Source organism: Sorex araneus, chromosome 2 (assembly GCF_027595985.1).
Source record: "Sorex araneus isolate mSorAra2 chromosome 2, mSorAra2.pri, whole genome shotgun sequence".
NCBI lineage: Eukaryota > Metazoa > Chordata > Mammalia > Eulipotyphla > Soricidae > Sorex > Sorex araneus.
This window is the reverse complement of record NC_073303.1, coordinates 368,863,386-368,890,326: the sequence shown is the minus strand read 5'-3', so window position 1 is coordinate 368,890,326 and position 26,941 is coordinate 368,863,386. Positions and strand designations below refer to the sequence as shown.

General features: G+C 42.2%; 1 protein-coding gene across 1 annotated transcript in view; it reads left to right on the top strand.

Moving 5' to 3' along the window:
* PIGN (phosphatidylinositol glycan anchor biosynthesis class N) overlaps positions 1 to 26,941 on the top strand; it is a 115,930-nt gene that overhangs the window by 47,126 nt on the left and 41,863 nt on the right. The window contains exons 14-22 of the mRNA XM_004601990.2: positions 1,920 to 1,998; positions 3,899 to 4,081; positions 10,118 to 10,257; positions 11,502 to 11,601; positions 11,707 to 11,799; positions 13,339 to 13,430; positions 16,695 to 16,800; positions 19,812 to 19,920; positions 25,989 to 26,091. Of these exons, the coding sequence (XP_004602047.2) occupies positions 1,920 to 1,998; positions 3,899 to 4,081; positions 10,118 to 10,257; positions 11,502 to 11,601; positions 11,707 to 11,799; positions 13,339 to 13,430; positions 16,695 to 16,800; positions 19,812 to 19,920; positions 25,989 to 26,091 (1,005 nt within the window). The remainder of the gene's footprint in view (positions 1 to 1,919; positions 1,999 to 3,898; positions 4,082 to 10,117; positions 10,258 to 11,501; positions 11,602 to 11,706; positions 11,800 to 13,338; positions 13,431 to 16,694; positions 16,801 to 19,811; positions 19,921 to 25,988; positions 26,092 to 26,941) is intronic.

Sequence of the window (26,941 nt, the reverse complement as noted above, 5' to 3'; positions counted from 1 at the left end):
TATTATTATAGATATTAATGGAAATAATTAATGGTCCACCTGGAAGTTAAAATTTAATAGAAGAGAAATAAATTGATCATTAGAGCACGCTAAAGTACTAATGCTATGAGGTGAGATTTGGAGTAGGTCATAAAAGATGATGGTTACTTGATTTTGGAGAAAGAGAGAGGAATGTCTTAGTGAACAAGAACTCAACTGTGGATACAAGCTAGGTGGAGAATGACGAGTTTAACCACACAATAGGTCGGTTTGTGTATACATTGGGTATAAAGGGGAACAGTGAGAGGAGAGGGCCATCAGGAGTCGGGCAATTTAGAACGGATGAAGTACACAGAAGGTGCTCGCATCAGTTTCAGAGTGTGTCAGAGCAAGGGAGAGATTTCATAGAAACCTGTAAAATTGAACTAGATAATAGTTCATAAAAGACTACCTGTGTCCTTTGACTCTCAGATTGCATTTTTTGGACCAGACCCAGTAGTCCTCGGGGCTTACTTTTGGCTGCGTTGGAGGGACTCTGTGGGGTGCTGGTGATGAAGCGCAGGCCGGGCTGCGCGGCAGGTGCCCTAGCTGCCTCTCTCCAGCTCAGCCCCCTCCCCAGCTGCATCCTGAGCCTTCTCTGCAGCACCTGTGATGTGTGTGTGGTGGGTGAAGTCCTTGCGGCCTTGTAACTTGTTTTTCTTCAATGTGTTTTTAGTGTTCTTATTTCTTACTACTTTTCTCCTCCAAATCTTGGTGATTCCAGGTATGGGTGATTTTCAGGCAGTCTGAAATAGGAGTCTTTGGAATGACAACAGATTCTTAATTGGGGGTTGGGGGCTCTCTAGAACTTTAAGGGAGTTGGGTTTCTGGGGCTCATAAACTTTCTGAAATTGTGTGTAAAATTCTAGATAATGTGCATTTCCCAGGCCAAGCCTTTTATTTCTGAAAAAAGGTTGTGGGCACCCCTTCCCCTCAAATTTATAACATGGCTTAAAATTTTCACTTGGGGCTGGAGAGGTAGTTAAGAGGTTAAGGTTCTGGCTTTGAGGCCCCGAGACCTCTGAATACTATGGGGTACCCCTGTGACCCCTGGCCCCGCAGGGCTGGAGCAGCACCACGTCCTTGGCCCAGCATGGAACCCGTGCCCTGCCTGGCCAGGAGGTGCTGGGCTGGGCCCTGAGACTCCCGGGTGCCAATTGGGAGGTCCCAGATTCTTACATCTGTGATCCTTATTTTTTTCTCTTCAAGACGGTTAGACCTAAGAAGAAAGAAGACAGTGATTCGACACACACGCACACATATATACACATTCGTATACATATACGCATATCCACACACGTGCACTAAAATGATAGAGTATTACTGGTATCTTTTTCTGTGTTTAAGGTTCCATAGTGGTAAGATAAGGACAGAGAAATGATGGAAAGAGATTGAAGCTATAGAAACCCCAAATGGTGTTAGTTTAAAAAGGGCACAGAAGTTCAGGCTGCTGACTGTCTCTTTTGGTTAGGGTCTACCTGGCAATGAAGCTCCTCGGGCCCTGGCTGACACAGGGTCCCCTGTCCCCGATGGATCCACCTGGCACAGGGCCTGTGGTGTCCAGTGGGTCCGCCTTGTCCATCCTGAGCACCATGAGCACGGGGTGGGGGGCAGGCGGGGGCTCATCTGCCTGTTTGCTCTTCGCTTTCTCATGCTGGTAGGATCAGAATTTGTGTGTTTTTGTAAAGTGATGTTTTTATATGACTTGTAAATACAGTCTGGGGTTGAAACTTTGAGTGTAGAATGTCAAACTTAACTATGAACTTCCTTAGGGGAGTTCAGATAACCAGTTTAGGTCAAGGTTTCTTTTTTGTTTACTTTCTTAACTCTCACTGTCTGATTTCTGTTAACCTGAAAACAGGAAAGTAAGGAAACCTTTAAAAAGAATCTCTGTTTTATAGGTTGCTCTCTGATTCTCAGCAGTTCAGCCTTTTAGCAAAAGCAAGGTTCAATATAAAGCAGAGGAAGTATGATGAAGCGGTAAGTAAGACAAGCCGGCCTTCTCTTCAGAAACTGCTGGTCACCATTTGGGCGGGTTTGGGGAGGAATGGCCCCGGAGAGCACTGTGAGAAGTCCAGGGAGTCGGCTTTGGCCCTCAGGAAACAGCGGGCCTTGGAGTGGCTGTCACAGCCCTGGGCATACCGCTGCAAGTAAACTTTCTAACATTAACATTAGAGATGCACAGTTGCCATTTCTGTGATGAAAAAAATCCTGTCAAGTTTTTTTTTTCTTTTTGGGTCATACCGAGGGATGCTCAGGGGTTGCTTCTGGCTCAGCACTCAGGAATTACTCCTGGCGGTGCTCGGGGGACCATATGGGATACTGGGGATTGAACCCCGGTCAGCCGTGTGCAAGGCAAATGCCCTTCTGCTGTGCTGTCACTCCAGCCCCTTGTCAAGTTTTGTCCCTCGAGGCTTCATATTGTAGAGTAAGACATATTTGTACATTTGGAATGACCTGCATTTGATCAGAGTTCAGTGATAATACTGAAGCGTCAGTTCTTCATAATGCACTCTGCTTTTCATTAATTTTATGCTCATTAGGTGTTCATGTAATTTTAAAATAGGAAATAATTTTGGTTTTGGCCTTTAAAATGCATAAGTCGTACCTACATTTAAAGTACTTATTTTTGTTATGTTTTTAAAATGACTATTTTTTCTCTGAGTTACTAAATTCCTGGGCTGGAGAGTGGCTCCAGGGAAGAGCACTTGAATGAGACCTGGCTGAAGAGGATCAGAATTTCTGTATTAGGAGTTTTATGGTTTTTTTTGTTTTGTTTTGTTTTGTTTTTGCTTTTTTTTGGGTCACACCCGGCGATGCACAGGGGTTACTTCTGGTTCTACACTCAGGAATTACTCCTGGCGGTGCTCAGGGGACCATATGGGATGCTGGGATTTGAACCCGGGTCGGCCGCGTGCAAGGCAAACGCCCTACCTGCTGTGCTATCGCTCCAGCCCTGTTTTGTTTCTTTTTTTCAAATATAGGTTTGATTCCTAGCATCAACAAAGGAAAAAGATTTTTGCTAAATTAAAAAAAAGAGCTTTAAATATGTTTATAACTGATTTTGTATATATGAAGGGTGAAAATTAATTAAATGTGAACGCCGTCATTATTTGGCTCTATCTTTTACTAGAGACCTTTCATTTCTTTTTTTCACATATCCTATGAAGATAATTTTCACAAAATATTTTAAATCATTGTACATACAATAAATAGTTTACATTGAATATATCTCTCTTGTCAAGCTTAAGAAATTCATTTCATTCAGTAGTTTTTGCACTTTCAAGAAGATTCTTGTACAACTCTGTGTGTGTGTGTGTGTGTGTGAGAGAGAGAGAAAGAGAGAGAGAGAGAGAGAGGGAGAGAGAGAGGGAGAGAGAGCTCTCGCAAACACTGGCTGTGGGGCCATGCTGAGAGGTACAAAGGGGAGACCCCAGCTCTGTACTCAGAGGTCAGTCCTGGTAGTATTTGGGGGACCACGCAGTGCCGGGGTTTAGACCAGGCCTACAGCATGCAAGGCGTGTGCTCCAGTCTTTTGAGCCATTTCTCCAGCTGTAGAATCTATTCTTTGATTTTCAGTTAATTTTATTTTTATTGAAGGATCTTATGCATAAAACCTTCCAGCACCAAACCTTCCACCAGTGTCCACCATTTTCTGGGTGTCCACCCCGTGCTCTTCCGCCCCTGCCCCTTCAGTGATCTGCTTCCTACAAAAGACCAGTTCTGTCTCTGCCGCCTTTGGGCATTTGTTATTCCCTCACTATGCTAGGATCTGCTCTTGGTTCAGCCTCTGCAGTTCACGCTGTCACTTAGTCATTTCCTTCTTCTGATCGGTTTACGATGTCTTCCCAAGTGGCAGGTTCTGTTTCTCCCTCTGCAGGTCTCCATCTGCACAGAGCTGATGGATCTTGCGCTGAAAGGCTTGTCCTATTACCACACTTACAACAGATTGTTTTTGGGCTTCAACGTCGTTCTTGGCTTTGTGGGATGGGCCTCCTATGCTTCGTTGTTGGTCGTCAAGTCGCATTCCCGATTTGCCAGAGGTGTCAAGAGAGAAGTCAAGGTGAGTTCAGAACATAGGATGAATAAGTAGATGGTCTGTGCACTCACTAAGAACAAGGAAATAAACTGTATCAGATTAAGTCTGATCACACAATGCAAATGCATTGTATTACGTCCTTACCCTCCCATTTATCTCTTTATTTAGATGAAAAAACCATTGTATGCTATTGATTCAGAAACTTAAGAGGTCTATAATTAGAGCTATACAATTTAAGTTTTCTGTTGGTGTTAATTTTCTGTTCTTTTTTCATAATTGTTCATTAATGTAAGAATTCCATATTATTATAGTGCAGATGACCAGAAGCTACTTCAGAACAAGTGTAGGAGCAGGAAAATGATAAAAAAAAAAAAAACTTATTTCAGAATGTTCATTTTTAACTATATGTTTTTCTAAAATTATTCTTAGATTTCAACTTTCAAAAAAAAAATGGAGGGCCACTCTCAGTGATGCTTCGGGGCTGTTCCTATCTCCATTCTTTTTTTTTTTTTTTTTTGCTTTTGGGGTCACACCCAGCGATGCACAGGGGTTACTCCTGGCTCTGCACTCACGAATTACTTCCTGGCGGTGCTGGAGGACCATATGGGATGCTGGGAATCGAACCTGGGTCGGCTGCGTGTGAGGCAAATGCTCTACCGACAGTGCTCTCACTCCAGCCCCCTGTCTTTGTTCTTAGAGGCCCCTCCTGACCGCCTCAGGGCGTCACGCGGGAGCAGCGTGGGGAGCAGAGCCAGGCCTTCTGTGTGCAGAGCAGCTGTGCCAGCCCGGCAAGCAATAAAGCTAGCCCCAAGTTTCAAAAGTCCTAAATTCAGTTTCCAGAACTTTCTATTTACCCTCTAGTTACTTACTGTCCTTTAAGTGAATAAAATAAAACCCTCCACAATAATGCTTCATACAGTGGGAAAATATGATAGTACATATATGGTTTTACTACATTAAAACACTTTAGTCTTTTAAATATATTGCAGTCATTTACCAGGGAGATTATGCCACTTTACCTCCTTTACTCATCCTCTCTAATGATTATTACTATATCTAAATCTTCTAAAATTCAATCTATCTGGATGGTATATTACTGAGAATAATAGTCTGCAAACATTTCCAGTGGTAACTTTTACAAATTTTATATTTTATTTTTCTGTAATGAAAGGAAGAACAGTAATGCTCATTCCAATATTTTATAGCTCTTTAATGCATCTTAAATAACTTCCCCAAGTAATTTTCATAATTTGAATAATTTCTTACATGGTAGGAGACAGAAAGAACAGTGTTTCAGTAATGGATATATATAGGCATACTGCTGGGTACTTGAATTTATTTTGCTGTTTTCAGCTTGGAACAGTGTGGAACTAAGCATTGTAATTTATGTTTACAAAAGAGGAAGGTAAATCTGAGGGGCTTTGAGGAACTTATTGAGGTTCCCTAACAGTTAGGATATGGAGAACTTGAGATTTGAACTGAGGGCGCTCTTTTGCCAAGTGGTAGCGTGCGTGTGTGCGTGCGTGCGTGCGTGCAGGTGGGCGTGTGTGTGTGTGTGTGTGTGTGTGTGTAGTAGAACTTGAGATTTGAACTGAGAGCGCTCTTTTGCTAAGTGCTAGCTTCTGTGTGTGTGTGTGTGTGTTTGTGTGTGTGTGTGTGTGTGTCACACGCAGGCACACCAGGGAAAACACCTGGCAGTGCTCAGGACTTATGCTTGGCTTTATGCTTTGGAATCACTTGTGGCAGGGCTCGGGACCATATGAGGTGCTGTGGATCAAGCCAAATCTACTACATGCAAAGCAGGCCGCTTACCCACTATACTATCTTTCTGGATCATTGATACTTTTCCATGTGTATCTGAATGTTTGGGTTACTGAGAAAGGATATGTCTTTGGATTGCCATGTCACCAGCATATTTGATAGCTTGGTAGTTTTTTACTGGCTAATCTGGTAATTGAATGTATAGTATAATTTTAGAAGTGTCATAGGTTTTATAAAAAATAGAAAATTCACATTCTCCCTCCAGTAGTTTAGACTTAAAGATGGCAAAAGGTAGATAGACATAATCATCTTGTCAGATAAAGGTCATTATACTATGCTACATTGCAAGAAATGTCTTTAATGTTTCACAACTGTAATATGTGTTCATTGTCTGATTCTAATATCAAAGAGTAATCTTAAAGAGAGCACACTTAGGGTGATGTAACATGTAAGCCTTCATAGAAATTTAATAATCAGTTCATGGGGAGAGGATGAGAATTAGGTAAAATTCTCATAAACATAAACAGTAGCAAGTTGTAGAAAATATATTATTTTCTGGGATAACAAGTAATTTTTATTGCGCTCCATTATTCCAGAATTATCTTGGATATTTTATGTGCATTACTCAGTTAAGCTTAACATTTTCTTTGAGTACACATCATGTTAAATAGCAGAAATAATATTTTATTACACATAAATCCACACTCTTTCTACACTATGCTGCCCTCAGAATAAATAGTTCAATTTGGGTAGACAGTGAAAAGTTTGTTCAAAGTACTAAAAAGATAATACTGACAATGTAGATTAGGTTGAAGTCATCAAAGGCCTAAAATCTAGCCTACAGAGTTTTGAAAAATTAGTATGGTGTTTGGGGCTGGAGTGATAGTACAGCGGGTAGGGCATTTGCCTTGCAAACGCCTACCCAGGTTTGATTCCCAGCATCCCATATGGTTCCCTGAGCACCACCAGGAGTAATACCTGAGTGTAGAGCCAGGAGTAACCCCTGAGCATAACCGGGGTGACCTGAGAACCAAAATAAATAAATAAATAAATAAATAAATAAATAAATAAATAAATAAATAAATAAATAAATAACCCAATTAGTATGGTGTCTATATTAAAAGATTTAGTATTTCCTTCCCTCCTTCCCTTCTTCCTTTCTGTTGATGGAATGGGTTGAGCGCTAGCTAGCGACTGTGGAGATGTGATGTTCCATCCCTGCATCTCTGTGACCCACCGAGGCCATCCAGTTGGTACTAGGGCCTCCAGAGATACACCTAGTGATTACGTGGAGTTTTCTTAAATCACATCTACTAAAATGCTTTCCCAGCAGCACCTAGATTAGTGTTGATTGAATAATTGGGAACTGTAGCCTGGCCGAGTTGACACATAAAGCTGACCATTAAAGCTGAGGTTATTAAAAGTAAGTTGAACTATTTGGCTTCGGTTGAAACGGCATTCTGATTCCTCTGCACCAGAAGTGTATAATCTAATAAAAGAAGGCCTGAAGGAGGATTTCCGGTCATGGAGCATTGACTGAAGATGAAGACTGAAGATGGAGAGCTTTTAGGAAACTCGAGTTTCCTGGGCACTTACTGGAATGGGGTGCTGCAGGTGCAGTGGTGAGGAGGGTCACAGAGGAGGTTATTGCCGAAGGGAAATTTTAAAGAGTGAGCAGGATAGCCCAGAGCATGGCGTGTGCTGAAGGAGGCCGAGGGAAGAGCAGCAGGCCCTGGTCTGGCTGGACTGAGAGGGCCTGTGGGGAGGGGAAAGGATCATTAGCATTTATTGCTAGGTAGGAAACAGCTTCACACGGGCAAGTTGATCAGTACGGGAATGGCAGCACTGGAATTCAATTTAGTTCTGACTACAGATTTGAAGGTATCTCGACCTGTCAGTGTGCCCCATCTTGTACAGAGGTGGTGTTTCTTAGCCGTAATCATCACGTGCAGTCTTCAGTGAACAGTCTCTTCCCTTTAAATATAATTTGCTGCAACTCCTTGTTGAACTCTGCATTTACCCTGTAGATTATGTGCTTTCCCTTTGCTTTTGCCGGGTCTAATATCTTTTGCTTCAGAACAAAATACTAATTTTGCCACATGCTTTCTTTTGTTTTCTTGGTACCTAGATATGTCTCACAACATTAATCCCTTAAATCATATTCGTATTTCTGTCTCTGTCTGTCTGGCTTAAAATTCTTGAATGCCAACACCTGCTGTAAGTTTAAAACCGCTGTAAGTGTAAAAGGTTTGCTGGATAAAGGAGACATCGCAGTGCCTGTGGCGTATGATAATCTGGATGGGGGTAGTAAGTAAATTCACAACGAAGTAGAAGGTGTTCCCAACTCTGGTTACTTCATGTCCTTTCTGTTTTTTCAGCCAAATCAACTTCTTTGTTTTTAGTTTCTTAAAAATACATGCCCTTTATAAATGCCTACGGTATGTATTAAAGAATTAGATAATTCTACCCTACCTTATTATGCTAACGCTAGAAAATTTCCTGAATGGATTTATTTTAGTTTTTGCTTTGGCAGGCAGTGATTTGGTGCTACGGTAGCTCTGTGCTCAGGAGTTGTTCCTGATGGTCCTAGGTGATCATACCGTGTCAGGGGTTGAGCCTGGGTCTTCGACAGGCAAAGCAGGGTCTCAGCCATGGCACTGTTTCTCCAGCTCATTTACTATTCTGAAAATGATGTAAAACCATCCTCTCTCTCACACTGGGTACTGCTGTGGCCACCTTCAGCCTAGGGGGAGGGGGGCACCTGTTGATACATGTTTGAATTTGCCGTTCTCCCACGCCCTTTCTACGGATAGATTTCTGTTGAATTTCTGGGACTAATACAAGAAAGTACAAGAGGAGACACTAAACATAAAAATAGCAGTCACAATTTATTAAACAGTAATAATATTCTGGCCATTTTGTTAAGATTTTGGCTTAATATTTAGCAAGTGTCTCCAGCCTTGACAAATAAATAGGGAATTATTCATCCCACTTCACTAGATGAGGTGAAATGATCTCAGAATGCATTTTGTTTATGGTCATGCAAGTGAGCGCATGACACAGCCTGGCTCAGAAATCTGGCCCGAGCGACCCTAGACTGCCCCTAGACTGCCCCAGTGCTGCGTTTCTCCTGGCCTTCCTTTCTGCTGCTCTGCTCCACTTTATCCTTGTTTCTTGCTTCCTTTACGCTGATATTTCACACCAGTAGACGGGGGTTATAAAAACAGTTGCAGGTCTCTTGCTTTTCTTCCTGGACTCCCATACTCTAGAAAATCATTCTTAATTCACCTTCTTTCACTTTGGTTATCAAAGCGGTGGGTGTGTGTGTGGCGGGGGGGAGCAGAGGGGTCGAGGAGCCGAGCACCTGGCTGGGACTTGTCCTTTGCTGTTCGCAGTTGCAGCTGTCTAGAGCTATGCTTTCCCCAGCCTTGGAATCTCTCTCCTTCACCCCGTCACTCCTCCCGGGAGCACCTGCTCTGTGGAGGCCCTCGCTGATGACTCAGATGGGAGTTCCCATCTCGGTTTGGAGGAGGCTGCAAAGCCGAGATGCAGAGATGCGAAGATGCTATGCAGCGCTGAATGAGCCCACAGTGGCGGGGCAGAGAGGAAGCCCGTCACGTTGAACTTGGAATAGACAGAAGCCTTGTGGCCAGCCAAGATTAAGTCCCATCGTCTCTTCAGGATAAGTAGGCTGTAGTGATGAGTCAGTATAGATTCACTGTCACTGTCACTGTCATCCCGTTGCTGATCGATTTGTTCGAGTGGGCACCAGTAACATCTCTCATCGAGAGACTTATTGTTACTGTTTTTGGCATATCCAATATGCACGGGTAGCTTGCCAGGCTCTGCCGCATGGGCTCAATACTCTCGGTAACTTGCTGGGCTCTCTGGGAGGGGCGGAGGAATCGAACCTGGGTCGGCCATGTGAAAGGCGAACGCCCAACCGCTGTGCTATCGCTCCAGCCCCTGTATAAATTAGTGACCTCAATTCAATATAAATCATTGCTGAGGAGAAATACGGTATTTACAATTGCAGATAAGCTTTGCGCCCTCAAACTGGAGGAAATTAGTCACTTTTAGGTTGAGAATCGCTTGCTTGCATAAGTTATGGATTATTCAGCTTTTTCTTCTGCAATATGCTTTTCTAATGGCAGCTTGTTTTTGAGTGCAGTTTGTAGATTAGCCATCTAGTCGCCGAACCCCAGAAAGCAGTATGTTCTATTCACTTGAGAAAATATTTTTTAAAAATACCAATTCTCCTGGGTCTGGGTGTATTTCATTGTTGTGTTTGATTTCCAGAAACCAAGCCTTCTCCTGCCATATAGTTTTGTGGTTCTGGGCGGTTTTGTCACAGTTTTCCTGCTGATTCAGTCCAGCCCCTGGACATATTACGTGTATTGTTTGTTGCCACTGCCAATATGGTACGCAGTTCTAACAGAGTAAGTGACACCCCTTACTGTCTCTTGTATTACATTGCACTGACAGTTAAATATGTGGTTGAAAGTATTAACTTATTGAAGCCTAAGTGCATCCTTAAGATGTTTAGAATACCCTCAGATCTCCAATTCCCTCTCTTCATTTACAGCATAAATGTTATATCTAAACAGCCCTTTTGACTCGTTATTTGTTATCCTGGGGAACTGTTGGCCTGTTCTCTTCTCTGAGTAACTTTACTAAGGAGAATCGGAGCCAAGTACCATCACTGGATGATGCCAGGAGCACCTTGCTTCACCTTTTCTCCTCAGCTCACATCCCAGCGCGTCTTCCTGCCCCGCACAGAAATGTGCACATCCTCTTCCTGTGCTTTTTGCCATCTGGGCATTGTGTAAACCAGATCAGGGGCGTTTTGTAACCAGCTCTGATCCAGTCAACAGAGATGAGTGGAGCTACACAGGCGCTGGCTGTGAATCTAAGTACTTCCTCAGCCTGGCCTTCCTGGCCTTTAACACTTCAGCTTTTTGGTTTTGTGCATTGTTGTTTAGAGCCCCACCCCGTGTGCTCATTCCTTAGCCCCTGCCCAGTGCTTGGGGGTGGGGGGTCGAACCCAGGCTTCCTGGTGTGAAGCACGCGCACTCTCTAGACTCACCTCAGCCCCTAAATGGAGTCCTCGAGAGCCTCAGAGGTAGCGCTTTCAGGAGAGTCAAGTTTTCTAAGAGAGAAGTATCATGAGATGCTTCATGAGCATATCATGAAGGTCCAGCCACGCGTCTTCATTTCCTTATCCGCACTCGTGAGCTGGACTTGAAAGTCTCGGATGGTCAGGCCTTGGGGTGAGAAAACTTATTCCCGAAGGCAGAAGCAGACCAGGAAGGCCAGGCGAGAGCCAAAGGGTGTTTGGGGTGTCATGGCATGATATACATTTCAATCGTTTTACATCCCTCTTCTATCCTTTAAAAACAGGAAGTATTAAACTTAGTAAAATATAATGGAAAAGAACTGATGAAAGAACACACCATTACCCCTTCATCATCTGGAAGGAATAGGGTTGCGTGTACTCGCTCCCTCTTTCTTTTTGTATAATATGTCTATACACATATCTTATATTTGCTATAGTTGTAGTTTTTTAAATAATCTGTGAGCTGAAAGTTCCCTGATTCAGAGCTTTGCATAATTGTTTTACTACCTCTGACTTAATTTTTTAATTCAGGAGTATAATCCTTTAACATGTAACCTTGTTAAACAGATTTCAAGTCATTCGGGACCTTTTCTCATCACTGTTGACCTTTCCTCTGAGCCATTTTGTCGGATGCCTGTTAGTCTTTGCCCTGGGGATTGAAGTATTAGTAAGTAATTTGCCATTTCAAAACAGTTTTTAAATCTCTTTCACATATATTTCACTCCCTTTAAGTGACCTGATTTTTCATTTCTCCTCTGGACTGTGTTGCTAGGTTCTTAGTTTTTTCTATCGACACGTGCTTACCGTTGGACTTGCTGCGTTCGCGGGCTGGCCATTCGTCACACAGCTGTGGACTCGAGCAAAGGTAGAAGTACTTGATCGTGATGTTGGATAGATGAACAGCCACTTTGTTTGGGTGTGTGTTCACCTCTGGGAATTGCTCGTTTTTATTTGTTTTTTATTTTTTTATTTCTTTTGGTTTTTGGGTCACACCTGGCAATGCACAGGGGTTACTCCTGGCTCTGCACTCAGGAATTACTCCTGGCGGTGCTCAGGGGACATGTGGGATGCTGGGATTTGAACCCGGGTCGGCCGTGTGCAAGGCAAACGCCCTACCCACTATTCTATCACTCCAGCCCCCGGAATTGCTCGTTTTTAAAGAGCAGGGTAGAATATATCTTGGCATAAAGAGCCCAGGCCTTTTGTCTGAGTGCTGAGACTATGTTTGAGATTTCAGCGGTTCACTTGATGCTTAATGCGGTGGTCGTTGGGAAACTAAGGAAGCGAAGTTAATGAGATTTTCAGTATTCTCTAGATTCCTGCATCTGAGTGATGGGGCAGCAGGGAACTGCCCTGAGCAAGAGTGCAGTGGCCTGAGGGCCCCGTGCTGAAATCCAAAGGTTGTTGGGGGGAATCAGGTGCCCTGCTCAGCTGACCACCTCACTGACTCGTCTGGGAAAGTATATAATCATGACAGAGGGTTTGAAAACATAATTACTTATGATTTTCTTCCTCTGTAGGAAATTAGTCTTTTGATGAAGGAAGCAGAAAGATCTTTTCTTTCCACATTATGAGAATTTATGGAACTCTCCCGTTAGGACGAGAGAAAGCTCCACAGACTGAACATAGGCTTTGTATTCAGAGGCTGACCGCCCTCCAAATGGTCTCCCCACACTCTGTGGAATGACCCCTAAGCCCAGAGTTGGAAGTCGCACCCAAGCTCTGACAGGTGTGTTCCCCACAGAAGCAAAAACAAATTAAAATTCTCCAATTAATCGAATTATTGTGACTATTTTTGTCTTAATCCAGTCACAAAATATTTCTATTTTTCTCCTGGGAACAATCATTTCACTGTGATTACAGCCCAGGTTTATTATAGCTGTGATGGATATGTGGTACAACAAACTGAATGACGGGCCAGAGACAGCGGAGAAGGTGCTTGCCTGCGTGTGGCCAGGCCAGGCTCAGTCTCCGACTCCAGGTGTGGACCCCTTAGCCCTGCCATGAGTAAGCCCTGAGCACGGGCCGGGTGTGGCTCCAAAACCAAAACAAACAAAGTCAGACTCGGGTCTCAGTAACTGTTAAAATTTGCTAGCATAAACATACTACGATTTGTACTTCAACATCTCTGAGTTCAGTTTCTTCACCTGAAATATTGTTAAAAAATATAACTTCGACCTCGGGCTATGATGAGTACTAAGTGAGGTAATGCTTATATTGTGCTCAACACAGGCCCCGAAACAGACCAGGTCCTATGCCTATGGAACGGGACGGTAGCGGCGTGTCTTTGTAAGGAAGCAGATGCAGGCTTGGCGTTTCGTTTCCGTGGCAGTGTTGTCTGTGATGCACTGAGGACGGTTCTGTGGAGCGTGTTTGTCTAACGGAGGACTCTTCTTTATTTCAGAGCGCCTCACTGAGTTGGATTGTCTCCTGTTTGCTCCTGGCCGTGTTCCCAATGATGCCTGTTGTAGGACGAAGCCCAAATATCTCTGTAGTGTATGAATGACATTTTAACTCACTTCCTTTTTTAAGACAATTGTTTTTCTCATCAGTGCTTCGAAATATGAGCCTAACTGTAGTCTTGAGTTTAAAAATCATGAGAACAAAGTAGAAAGAAGTTAAAGCACTAATGCCAGTCATAATTTCTCTCTCTCTCTCTCTCTCTCTCTCTCTCTCTCTCTCTCTCTCTCTCTCTCTCTCTCTCTCTCACACACACACACACACACACACACACACACACACAAACACAGATGCCAAATAATGATAAAATGCAAAACACAAAGTATTTGGGATTTGGGAAATTAGTAAAAGGTTTCATATAAACCTTTTATATGATGCAAGGCCCCTGCATCAAATGGCCTTTAAAAAGAAATTCTCTCCTGTTGTAATTTGGATGTGAAGAGCTCCGTGGGAGGAAGCATCATGTACCCTGGCAGCTTCCCCACGCGGCGTTGTTCAGAACATTCTATACATCTTATCCGAATGTTTTGTGCTTCACTGTACCCCAGTATAACTGTAAAATAGTTAGCTACCCTCCCTTTTAGAGTTTCTGTTGAATTATTAATAAGTAATCTTGTTCTGTGTGTGTCTGCATGGACCAAATGTGTTATTTAACATTTCTTCTCATTTTCTAGTCTTATAATCATCTTTGTTATTTATTTTAGCATATAATATAATCTTTCCTAGATAGAGGTTTGTTTTTCTTTTGGGGGAAAGGGATATTCATGGCAGTGCTTTGCTGGGGACCATGTGGTACAGGTAATAGAGCCCAGGGTTTCCACATGGTGTGAGCTTTCTCCTTGGCAGCAAAGTCTGTCTCCCCAAGCCCCCTCCCCCGCCTCACCCTTGGCTAACCAATTTTAATGGAGCCAAATGATTATACAATAAAAGTTAATAAACATTCACACAAGACAAAGTATATATATATATGTATATATATATACATATATATATATTCACACACACACACACACACACACACACACACACATATATTTGGCCTTTTGGATCACACCCGACACTGCTCAGGGATCTGCATTCAGGAATTACTCCTGGCAGTGCTCGGGAGACCATATGGGATGCTAGGGATCAGACCCAGGTCGGCCGTGTGCAAGGCAAATGCCCTAACTGCTATACTATCACTCTGGCCCAAAGTATAACTTTCTTGATTAAGACATATTAATACACAATTTTAACACATTATTTAGTTTATGTGTCCATTTTAAAATATTTTATCTCATTTCTGTGAGAATTTCTGTTTAGAATGGACCAGGAATTATTCCAGTTTATTAGCAGAGCCCAAATCAGTTGCTCTGAATGTTCAGTCTGTATTGAGCACCATACTAACTTGGTATCATTAAGAACACGCAGTTGTCTTAGCCGTCAGCAGTGTGTCAGGTGGATTCGGTCAGACCATTTCCCTGTTTTCGTGAGACACGCTGTCCTCTGTACTCTTCTGTTGTCTCTGTAAAGCTCCTTTCCCCCTTCTGGCCTGCTTGTCCTGCTCAGACTCTGTGGACAGAGTCGAGCAGGTTCTGTCCCGGTACAGAGGAAAGAGGTATCTCCAGAGAAACTGACCACCCCATTGTCAATTAAGGATTAATGCACCAAGCAAATTTACTGAAACATGAGAAATTAATTTCTATTAATAGAAGTTATGTTGCTCCTTAATTTAAAATTCCTGTGATTAAAGTTTTTGTTGGTTTCCCAGTAGATATATTTGCAGTGTTTTTTTTTTTTCTTTTTGGGTCACACCTGGTGATGCACAGGGGTTATTCCTGCCTCTGCACTCAGGAATTGCCCCTGGCGGTGCTCAGGGGACCATATGGGATGCTGGGAATCGAACCCAGGTTGGCCGCATGCAAGGCAAACGCCCTACCCGCTGTGCTATTGCTCCAGCCCCTATACTTGCAGTTTTATCTTGAACCTGTAAAGAGAAATTTCTACTCTCCCTTGGTCTCTCCCAGTACCTGCCCTTTAAAAAAAAAAAATCACAAAAATATGTGAAATATTTAAGGATAAAATTTAAGGATAAAGCAAAGCTGTTTATAATAATTTTAATATCCCTAATTCTCTAGTTTTCTGAAACTAAAGTGTATTTTCTAATTAGTTAAAAAAAAACAACAACAGTATTTTAAAAAAGGAAAGTGAAGGGGCTGGGAGATCAGTTGAAGGACCACAGAACTTGCAAGGCCCCGAGTTTGATGTCTGGCGCCTGGTGGCCCCTGAGCCCTGCTGGGTTGGCTCAAGTGGTCCCCAGCACCGCTGACCTCAGCAGCCCCCCGTCCTGGTCTGAGCGATGACCCTTTGGCCCACACAGCTGGGGTGGTGTCTGGGCGTGTCCCAGGGCCCGTACTGCTTGGGAGGTCCCAGCCAAACTTTGCTTTTTTTAATTAAAAAAAAAGAAAGATGCAAAGAAAAACAAACAAGCTCCTACAGCAGCTGGTTTCCATGTTTCGATAACCCACATTGAATGTGTAACTGTCTCCGGACACCCAGCATTCTCGCAGGGCTAAAACAAAACAGCATCTTCCAAGGAATTCCTGCTTTGACTTTGTCGGCTCCTTAGCCCTGCCCTTTGCTCGCTCTTGTTTCTTTCAAACCAACTCCTTTTCTCTTGGTGGCTTTATTGCTAGTTTTCAGGTTCTGTCCTCAGCGTAATCTCAGTGGTTCTTGACATGACCTTGATTTTTAAGAGGTGAGAAATAGAACTCTACATTAGTACATCATTTCCTGGTAGTAGTTTCTTTCAAATCCAGGAACCGTACTATACTTGGTGCTCCAGGTGAGAATTCTTTGGTTTTTATTCCTTTTCACAAACCTCGCCTGCCTGCTGTTTGCGATTGATGTTTACCCTCAGAGCCAGGAGCAACGAGAGAAGTGTGTTCTGCTGTAGTCCCTCCCGTATGAGTGGATGCTCCAAGTCAGAAAGTACATGTGGCAGATATTGATGTGTTCATTTGCTATATTTCATATTGTTTCTCTGACTTTGTCCAACTCATGCTAGATATTATAGTATTTATAGTATGCATAAAAATGTTAAAAACATTATGAGAATTTTCAAATAGCCTCATCCTTACAGCATCTTCATCTGAGAGCTTTTCCGTATTACATTTGTGCGTCCGCTGTGCCACGTCATCTTGATTCAGTACAGTAACTGGGGGGTTCTACATTAGAGTGAGAGGTCTAAAATCTGCAAGTGATGTGTGCCCAGTACCTGTCTTAAGACGGTTTGGGACCGTGCATTCCATTTTCACTCAGGATGAGCGCGGGCCTGCTGCTCTTACTGAGCTCCGTGTTTGCGGTCACCTCGCTCAGAAGAAGACTTGGTTTCGTCAGTGAACAGCCGCTTCTGTATATTGCACAGGTCAGTGAAAGATTTCAGCACTGCTTTATACTCCTATACCCCCCGCCCCCAAATGTATTTTTGTTTTTGGGTCAGATCCAGTGTGCTCAGCGCCTACTCCTGGTGGAACTTAGGGGGAAGAATTTTTTTTTTTTTTTAATGGTTGTATTTCACCGGTTTTCTTTTTTCTTTCTTTTTTTTTTCTTCTGTTTTTTCACCATTATTCTTAAACTGCTCTGTGTTTACTTTGGATGTGCCAGCTGAGAATTATTTTCTATTAAAAATATTACATAAAAATATATTTTCAGGGGCCGGAGCGATAGCACAGCGGGTAGGGCGTTTGCCTTGCATGCGGCCGACCCGGGTTCAATCCCCAGCATCCCATATGGTCCCCCAAGCACCGCCAGGGGTGATTCCTGAGTGCAAAGCCAGGAGTAACCCCTGAGCATCGCTGGGTATGAGCCAAAAAGCAAAAAATATATATACATATATATATATATTTTTTTTTTCAAAAGGGTGTAAAATAACAAAGAGATCCACAGAGAGAGAGCCCAGAGGGGGCTGGTGCGATAGCACAGCGGGTAGGGCGTTTGCCTTGCACTCGGCCAGCCGGGTTCGATCCCCAGCATCCCATATGGTCCCCCAAGCGCCGCCAAGAGTAATTCCTGAGTGCAGAGTCAGGTGTAACTCCTGAGCATAGCTGGGTGTGACCCAAAAAGCAAAGAACAACAACAAGAAAAAAGAGAACCCAGAGGTGCGGAGGGACCAGGGATTAAGGAGATTGAAGGCAGGTGTGTCTTGATGGGGGGGGGCTGAGAAGGATGTCCTCAGGGCCAAAATGCTGTGTTCTCCCCACCTTGGGAGGAGAAAGCTCAGCTTCTGAGTGAGAGTGGCCTCTGAGAACGGTTATGTGGAGAACAGCCCGGTTAAGGATTCAGATGAGCGTCCTCAGAGAAACTTCACCTTGCTGCTTGCCTGGGTCTGCTGAAAATATCTTTGAACTTGACATTTCAAAATGGAGTCAAGTCTCAGTCATGCTGCGTAGTAGCTGTGTTATTTTCAGTAACACAATTCCAGTCTGTTTTGAATCTGTAGAGATAGTATCTAATAGAGTTAGGAGAATTGGACTTATATAATGTAATATCAAATTCTGTAAAGTGATGGCTTTTCTGTAAATAAGAATAAAAACCATTTTTTTCTCTTAAATCATAAAAGATTTAAACATTAATCTAAAACATGACAAAACAGAAATTTTATGAGTCTTCTAAAAAATTTCCTTAGAACAAAATTGAGATAATACAGTATTTCCAAGAACACTCTGAAATAAAAATATACAACATTTATAAGGTGCCAATTTATTCTTAGAGAACTACAGAGACTATATAAAAGGAGAAGAAATATTTTATGAAAGAACTGTCAAGCCATTGGAACAGATCTTTCTTTTTAGGTTTTATACTAGCTGGCTTTAATTTAATTAATCCCCGAGTAACTTTAATAGAATTCATCTCTAATAATGAATACTTTGACAGAAGGGAATGTTTCTGAATCTCAATCTGTGGGAGCAAATGACTTGTTAAAATTCTTCTGGACTTTATTAGAAATACTCCTGAGTTTAAGGTAAATCTGTTTTAAAATTCCTTTCCCATAAATTTTACAATTTGCATTTATCCCTCTACTTTATATCATATTATTTATTGATGCCACAACACATATCCTCACATTTTAACGATCTGTAATGTGAATTAGAATGTAAAAAGATCCTAGGACAGTGTATTATAACTTTATCAACTGCATTTTTTTTCCTTAATTCACTAAAAATAGAGTTATACTATCTGTAGAATTTGGTGAGGTTGTCATCAGATTGCTGGAAAAGGTTTGTTTGTGACTGTAGCTTGGTGGGCCTTTTCTTAAAATGGCAGTGATTCTACTAGCTCAGTGTTCAGCAAAATGTTTTGCTTTTTTCAGTTTGGGGGGTCACACCTCGCAGTGTTTAGACTTATTCCTGGCTCTGTTCACTCCTGGTGGGACTCGGTGGACCATATGGGGTGCTGAGGACTGGACTTGGGTCTGCTGTGTGTAAGGCAAACGCTTTACCAGCTAGACTCTCTCTCCGGGCCCAGCAGATTCTTGACTCTGATTGTAAATATTTTAGACTTGTGGCTCAGAGGGATTTGGTTGTAAAATTTCAGCTATGCCATTGTAATGCAAAGGGAGCATCACATGTAAATGAACTTGAGTGGTTAGTTTCCCATAAAAAAGGTATTGCTGCTAACTGACCAACAGCCTCCGAGCAGTGCTTCGCCAGTCTACACTAATTTATGTACCTTTCCTGGAGAATAGTGTACTGTTTTATTCAAAATCCCAGGCCTAGTGTGACACACATGTGTGTTCAGTGAATAAATGTGTATGACTGGGTGAGCAGAGATTGGAAGACACTAAGCCAGATCTTTGCCCTTCCACAACTAAAGAAACTTAGTCTCACAGGGTCAGAGGATAGTATGGCATGTAAGATGTTGGCCTTGCACACAGCAGGTCTGAGTTCGATCCCTGGCATTGCAGGGTGTGGTTCAGCCTCTCCACTCTACCCTCCCCCCAAAAGAAAATCAATCTTCAGTGTTGATCACGAATATTTCTAACTAGAAATACCATAATATATGTACGTACTCTTTTCTTGGGTTTTTTTTTGGGGGGGTTCACACCCAGAGATGCTCAGGGTTTACTCCTGGCTCTGCACTCAGGAATCTCTCATGGCAGTGCTTGGGGGACCATATGGGATGCCAGGGCTCAAACCCGGGTAGTTGTGTTTAAGACAAATGCCCTCCCCGCTGTACTATCACTCTGGCCCCTGTCACATACTCTTGAAAGTACGAAATACCTCATTTCATGCTTACTAAGACCTTTGCTTGATACCAGAGTTCAACTGACATTTTGGCCAGATAGCAATTGTTCAGGCACTTTTCTCAATAGTCCTTTTACTGTAAATTAGCCTCTCCCATCGTCTCCAGTATTCAGGTGGTTTGTTTCTGTTTCAGATCCTGAGCATAGCGCTTTCTTTGTATGTTGTGTGTAGCACCCATAGAAGTTTGGACAGAAAAGAAGGACTGCCTCTTTTAAATCAGATTATCAGCTGGGTATTACTAGGTAAGACATTGTCACATCAAACAAGGTAACTTTGGATTCAATCATATCTTAGATGATCCACTTACATTTTATAGTGTTATTATTGAAAGAAATGATACTGTGGAGGGAAATAAATAATAGCCATTTATTGTTTATATCTCTTGCTGATGTCTGACAAAGAAAATTAGGACTTTTCTGAACTTTCATGTGTTAAAAATAATTATTTCATAAGATATTTATGACCTTACACAAGGTTATACATTTATTCACAGTTGATAGGACTAAGTGATTGCAAGAGAAAAGAGGGTTTTGTTTGGAAGCCACACCCAGAAGTGCTTAGAGACTACTCCCAGCTCAGTGCTCAGGGATAACACCCAGCAACACAGGAAAGGATGCGGTGATGAGGATTGAACCCAGGGCTTCCACGTGCAAAGCTTGTACTCTAGCCTTTTGAGCTATCTCTTTAGCTCTTGTGCTGAAATTTAATATCAATTCATGAGTTCTTAGTTCTTACAGAGGTTGGGAAACAGTTAAACTTAGTCTGCATTTCCCTTGCTGAAAATAGCATTAAGTCATACCCTAACACATTTTATAAAGCCAGTTAAATGTTTCAAAACATATTTCTCTCTAGTATCCTAACTGAAAAATCCTGAAATATACACATGAAGCAAACAGATGTAGCTTTAAGATCCAGACTTTCCGTTCCAACTAAAAAACCAGGAGCAAGTTTTTAATCTAATTGTTTCGTTCTGAAAAGATATTTGATAATGCTTATGAATAATGTGACATGTAATTAGGCCTTTATATTTAAGAAATTATTTTTATTGTTCATTATTAGAGAAGGACAAAGTATTTGTAACATCATCTTAAAAAGAGGAGGAATATTGGGGCTGGAGCGATAGCACATATGGGTGTTTGCCCATATGGTTCCCCAAGCACAACAGGAGTAATCCCTGTGCAACTTCGGGTGTGACCCAAAAGGCCAAAAAAAAAAAAAAAAAGAGGAGATATAGGAGATATAGGAGATCTTTTCTCTAGGATTACTTTATGCAGAGACTTAGAAATATAAGAAATGAATGTACATCTAAAGTTAATTCATTTCACAAACACCTTGATCATTGTTCCAGTGGAGTTATTCTTGGACAGCAACTTTTCTATCATTACAAATAACTTCATGACTGGAGAGATAGTGCAGGGATTAAGGTGATTTGCCTGGCGTGCTGCTGACCCGAGCTCTTCAGTCCCCTGTACCATATACGGTTCCAAAAGCACAAGCAGAGACACTCCTGAGCAAGAACCAGGAAGAGCCCTGGAGTGCTGGGTGTGGACCCAGAGTTCCTCCAACAAAGTAATAATCACTTCACCTTCACTATGTAGACTTCATTTTATATGGACATTTTACAGCTCTTCCTTTGTACATTGATTAATAAAGTTAGTCATTATGTTCATTCAGTATGTACAATATTAATTGCTGTTTCTTATTGTTAAAAATTGTGCTAGATTTGTACAAAGTTATAGCCCTATTCTTACTCTCTGAGAATAGTAGATAGACTAAATCCCTTCCCTCCTGTACTTATTATATTCTACAGGGATAATGCAAGCCTTATCTCCTAGTGAGATAACACTGTATGTCATGATATCTTTATAACATGTTAATTTTCAAATCCACAGGAAAATAAAAAATTATGAATAGCAAATATAATATTAAAGGGAAGTCTTTCTGTTATACTGCACAGATTTACAAGTATTCAGTCATACACATAACCAGCAGATAAAAATGTGGCAAACAAAATGTGACAGGTTAATAAACAGAAAGATGTGCATCTATTATTTACTATGTATTATATGGTCTATTCTATATACTTTATACAGCAGCCAAGCTCCTGTTCACCAGATAGCTTTATTTCTTGTAGCCCAGCTGAGTGCCATAGTTTTACTTGCCTTAGGATAAACCACAATGAATAAGCAAAAAGCACAAGAAATCAGAAACCAAATTTATTTTTAAACATTTTAATTATTTTTATATGTCCAAGGCTTCTTTAAAAATTTTTAACCATAATTACTAAAAGCAGTCTTCTACCTTCACAACAGTCTTTTATCTGTATTTATAAGTCTGTATAAACTTATTTTGTCTATTCTACCGACCTTATAATTAATTTTTAAAATTGGACTTAGTAATGCCCTCTGTGCTATTTTTCCCTTTCTTTTGTGACATTGACAATTTTGAAGACTATAGCCAACCCAAACTGTCCTTCCAATAGGCTGTTACTGAATCCATATTTGTCAGATGTTTCCTTATAATTAAATTGAGGATTGCATTATTGGCTGGAATACTGCTACAGTGATGTTGTGTCCTTGGGTCCCAGTTGGAGGCACGTGACCTTCATCTCCATCACTGGTGATAGGAGTTTTCATTACCCTCTCAAGTTAGCATCCAGGTGTTTTTGTTTTTTACTCTTTACTGTTTTTCTTCCTTCTTACAGTAAGCCATTCATGAGAAAACACTTTAAAACCACCACAAATCTTTCCCATTAAAATCCCCAACACCCCCCTTCCTCCCAAGCAAATAGCATCCATCTTCAGTCTTTCCTGACTGGTCTTGGTGTGGTAGCTACAAAGTGTTGGTCTTGGAGCTCTAACTCTCCTGCTGCATTTGCGAGAGGGCTGAGCACTCACCTGTGAGAACCCTCCCTTCTTTCTTAATCCATTAATCACTCACTGATATACTATTATTGTTGGGGACTGTGGAGATACTCTTTTTTCCATAGCTTAGAACTTCTTACTGTTGATGTGTTGGTTTTTCAGATTGTTGGAGAATTGTCCAGAGTGAACCCCTTCAAGCTAGCTCATAAATAACCCTTCACAATTTTGTGGAACACTTTCTTACACTCTGTACTAAGCGGGTGCTTGCCTACTCGATTTGCCTTCTGTCCACTCTGCCCAGCTCTGGAATCAAGTGTCCCAGAGAAATCCAGAGTTCTGTATATTAGGTGAGTGGCAGTAGAGACCAAGACCCGGAGTGTGAGATGGACTCATTGTTGCCAAAGTAACTTTGCTCCATTGCCCTTCAGTAGACAGAATTCAGAAATCCAGACACGTGTCTAATTTACGTATGCATACATTATTTACAGGTACAGGGGAATACATACATTGTACATCCATATGTGTTGTGTGTGTGCATAAGCTTCCATATACGTGCGCTGGTTCCCAGCATCATCAGCACTTTCATTTGGTCAGCCACATAGTACACAGCTAAAATAATTTTAGAATGTTTTACCCATGCAATTACAATCACGATCACGAAATCCCATTGATCGTCAAGTTGCTCGAATGGTCTCAGTAACCTCTACATTCGTCGTATCCCTGAGATTTCAGAAGCCTCTCTCTCCTCGGCCTTCCCAACGATGCCGCATTGGAGGCTCTTTCAGGGCCAGGTGAATGAAATTCAGCTCGTTACTGGCTTTGGCGTATGGATACACCATGGGAAGCTTGCAAGGGCTCTCCCACGTGGGCAGGAAGCTCTCAGTAGCTTGCCAGTTTCTCCCAGAAGGAAAAGTAGGTTATAAGATATCTCATGGCCGCTTAGTGTTAGCTGTTAATGGGATTACACACACCTGGGTTCGTCTGCCGGTACCTTCATGCGTGAGGCCTGTCCAAACGTGTGGAGAGGGGCCTCGAGCATGGCTGTGGCTAGGTTCCGGTGGTCTTTGGCAGGGAGGGAAGCTGGAGCCCATCCCCTCCGAGGGGCCCCGGGGAAGACAGCCAGGCCTGCGGGCAAGAGACTATATTTGCGGGCAGAGCAATTAAAATAAACAAACTAAATATAAATCAGAATTTGTTTGCTGTTTACGCTCTGCCTCCACACCACCCAGCCAAGATTGCAGGTTTATGGTGAAGTCCTGCGTTCACAGGCACTTGGGTTTGCGTGCCTGCCGATGTACTTCCTTCTTCCCACTCGGCCCTGTCTTGCCCTTCATTTCCATCATTGTAAATTTCTAGATTCACTTGAAGCCCAGCTGTTTCCTTTATTTCAGTTGGCTTTGTGTTTTAGGTATTTTTCTCTCACCCATGTTTTATTAATTTTTGTTTCTTTCTTTTGGGGCCATACCAAATACTCAGGGCTTACTCCTGGCTCTGGGCTTACTCCTGACTCTGTGCTCAAGAATCACTCATGGAGGTGCTTGGGGAACCGTATGGGATGCTAAGAATCAAACTTGGGTTGGCTGCATGCAAGGCAAGCACCCTCCCCCTTGAACTATTGCTCCATCCCCATTTAAAAAAATTATTATATTTAATTGTATATGTAGAGTATTCACACGCTTTCAAAAGCCAAATTGTTCGAAACTATCCTTAAAGAAGTGCTACCTATATTATTTCCACCACATTCTCACCTACCTCTGATCTCTACTAAGTTGTAACCATTATTGCGTTCTGGTTATCCTTCATATTGTTCTCCTTGGAATGAGAAAAAGTATAGGAAAGGTAGCGCTTTGTACTTAGGTATTTGGAATATTTTCCTTTAAAATATCATGGGGGGCGGGGGGCAGAGAGGTAGCGCAGTAGGCTAGAGCAAGGGTGCAGGAGGGTGAAGTTCAGTCTCGGGCACTGCGTGATTCCTGCTCACCAGGACAGCCGAAATACACAGCCGGCACCAGCCCTCAAACACGGCTGGGCACACACTGCCCCCACCAGGAACGAACCAAACATTCTCCTGGGAGCTATGCTGAAACAATTCCTAGGCTTCTTTATTGTTAACACTGTTGGAATTTACATACAGAAAATTTAGAGATTATTAATCTGAGGGTACTGTAGGTACAACTTGGGTAGTTTTTAGGTTTTGGGGTGGTGTTTGGGCTATACCAGGCGGTGCTCAGGACATACTCCTAGCTCTGTGCTCAGTGACGACTCTTGGCAGTGACCTTCTGGTGCCGACACTACCCTGGATCAAGTCAGGGCGTCAGGGCCGGCCGTGTGCAAGGCAAGCACTTTAACCCCGGTGCTGTCTCCCTGCCCCTCATCTTTACTCTGTGATTTGATTTTGAAAGAGATTGTCTGTACCTTTATTGCACTGTTGGAGCCATTGGTAAATGCTGACTGCTCAGGATAAGAGATGACATTTATAAAGCACTGTGTGTCCCAGGCTCTGTGCTCAGAAAGCTTTTTATAGGTGAAATTAGATTTAAACCTCACAGTTTGACAAATGGGGGGATGCTGTTTAAATGAGTTAACCAACTTGCCCCGTGGTTAAACAATAAGTGATTTAATAAGGATTTTATTCCAAGTCATCATCTCTATACTTTGTTTAACTTTATTGCCATCTTAAGTAGAAGGGTTCTTTCCAAACTAGAGACTGGGTTTGGAGGTACATTTTGCCTCTTTGGACTTTCTCTCTTTGAAGTTGTTACTTCCTTATCCTAGAGGACAGACTACTTCCGCTATTAAAATTTCTCTTACACCTCTCACATGTGGTAAAGACCTTTTTAATTAATTTCTCATTTTCTTAATGATCCAAAGCATATCTGCAATGTTAAAACTTGGGGGTGGAAAGGGCTAGGAAAAATACATTTCTGGGCAATTAGTTTGTCTTTGAAATTGATGTTTAACTAAGAGCAGCATCACTGAATCTTAGACCACTTATTATTTTTTAAAAATCTGTTTTGCAAAGTAATACTTATTTAGGAATTCATATTCCAGTAGGCAAGGTTGACTAAAATGTGGTTAAAATTAAAAAAAAAAACAGATTTTTAATTAAGGATGAAACCTCATTTTCTTACAAAAATGATTAAGGCAAGGATTTTAAAGTTAGGCAGCAGGCAGGAGCAATAGCACAGCGTTTGCCTCTCATGGGGCGGCTCAGGTTTGATCCCCAGCATCCCATATGGTCCCTCAAGCACCGCCAGATTTCTGAGTGCAAAAGCTAGGAGTAACCCCTGTGCATCACTGGGTGTGACCCAAAAAGCAAAATAAATAAATAAATGAACAAACAAATAAATAAGGTCAGGCAAGCAAGAAAGGTCTTAAGTGACAGTCGGTCATTCGCTGCTTCTCGTGCTTCCTGCGCTGACCCTGCCCCCTTTGTCTCGTTGCAGGCTCGTCCTTCTTCACGCCGCTGCTGAGTTCCACAGTGCTCTTCGAGCGCCTGTTCAGCATCCTTCTGGCCTTGATGTCCACCTACCTGCTTCTCAGCACAGGGTATCCACTTGTTACATTTGAATTTTCAGTAGCAAATTTTAAATGATGTACTCTCATTTCTCCGTGGGTCTTGAATTCCTAGCGACAGAACGCGCTGTGTAAATCTCGTAGATGAGTCATAAATATTTCTACTCCCTTCTACTCTGGGTTGTCTCGAATATCATACATACCAGTCTGTAAGCCTAGTTTTCTTTTTCTTTTTTTGCTCCCTATTTCCTGAAATTGCTAAAATACTATATTGCTACAGTGTTAGAAAATTGTGGTTGCATATGAAGGAATGTAGTTCTTGTGACTTAAAGAAATAATTTTTGCTTCATTCCTTTCATGTACTTTGAATTATACCTTGATATGTTTCTCATTTGAATATAATGTCTTACTTTTATTTTTAAATTTTATATGCTTTTCATTGATCAGATATTCCTTTTATTCAAAAAACTCATATTTTTCCCCAAGTCATTGAAGAAATTTTTATTCAGGAGTGAAAATACCTGGGGCTGGAGCAAGAGTGCAGCTGGTAGGGAGCTTGCCTTGCACGTGGCCAGCCCAGGTCCCATCCACGGGAGCCCCTAGGGCCCCCTGGCATTGCCAAGAATAATTCCTGAGCACAGTGTCAGGAGTAACCCCTGAGCATTGCTGGGTCTGGCCCCCAACTTCCCCTTAAATTTCTTTCAAAATAAGGTTTAACTTAGGGTGGACCCTGAAACACTCTGCAGTCGTTTTTCTCAGCCTTTTCCCCACCACGGCTTTGCTTCCTTCCAGCCTGGTTTCCTTCCTGTGGCCTCTCTGCTGCCATTGGGCTCCCCCCAGTCTCCTGCCGTGACTTCCCGTTTACTTGATTTCCCCCTGGAGC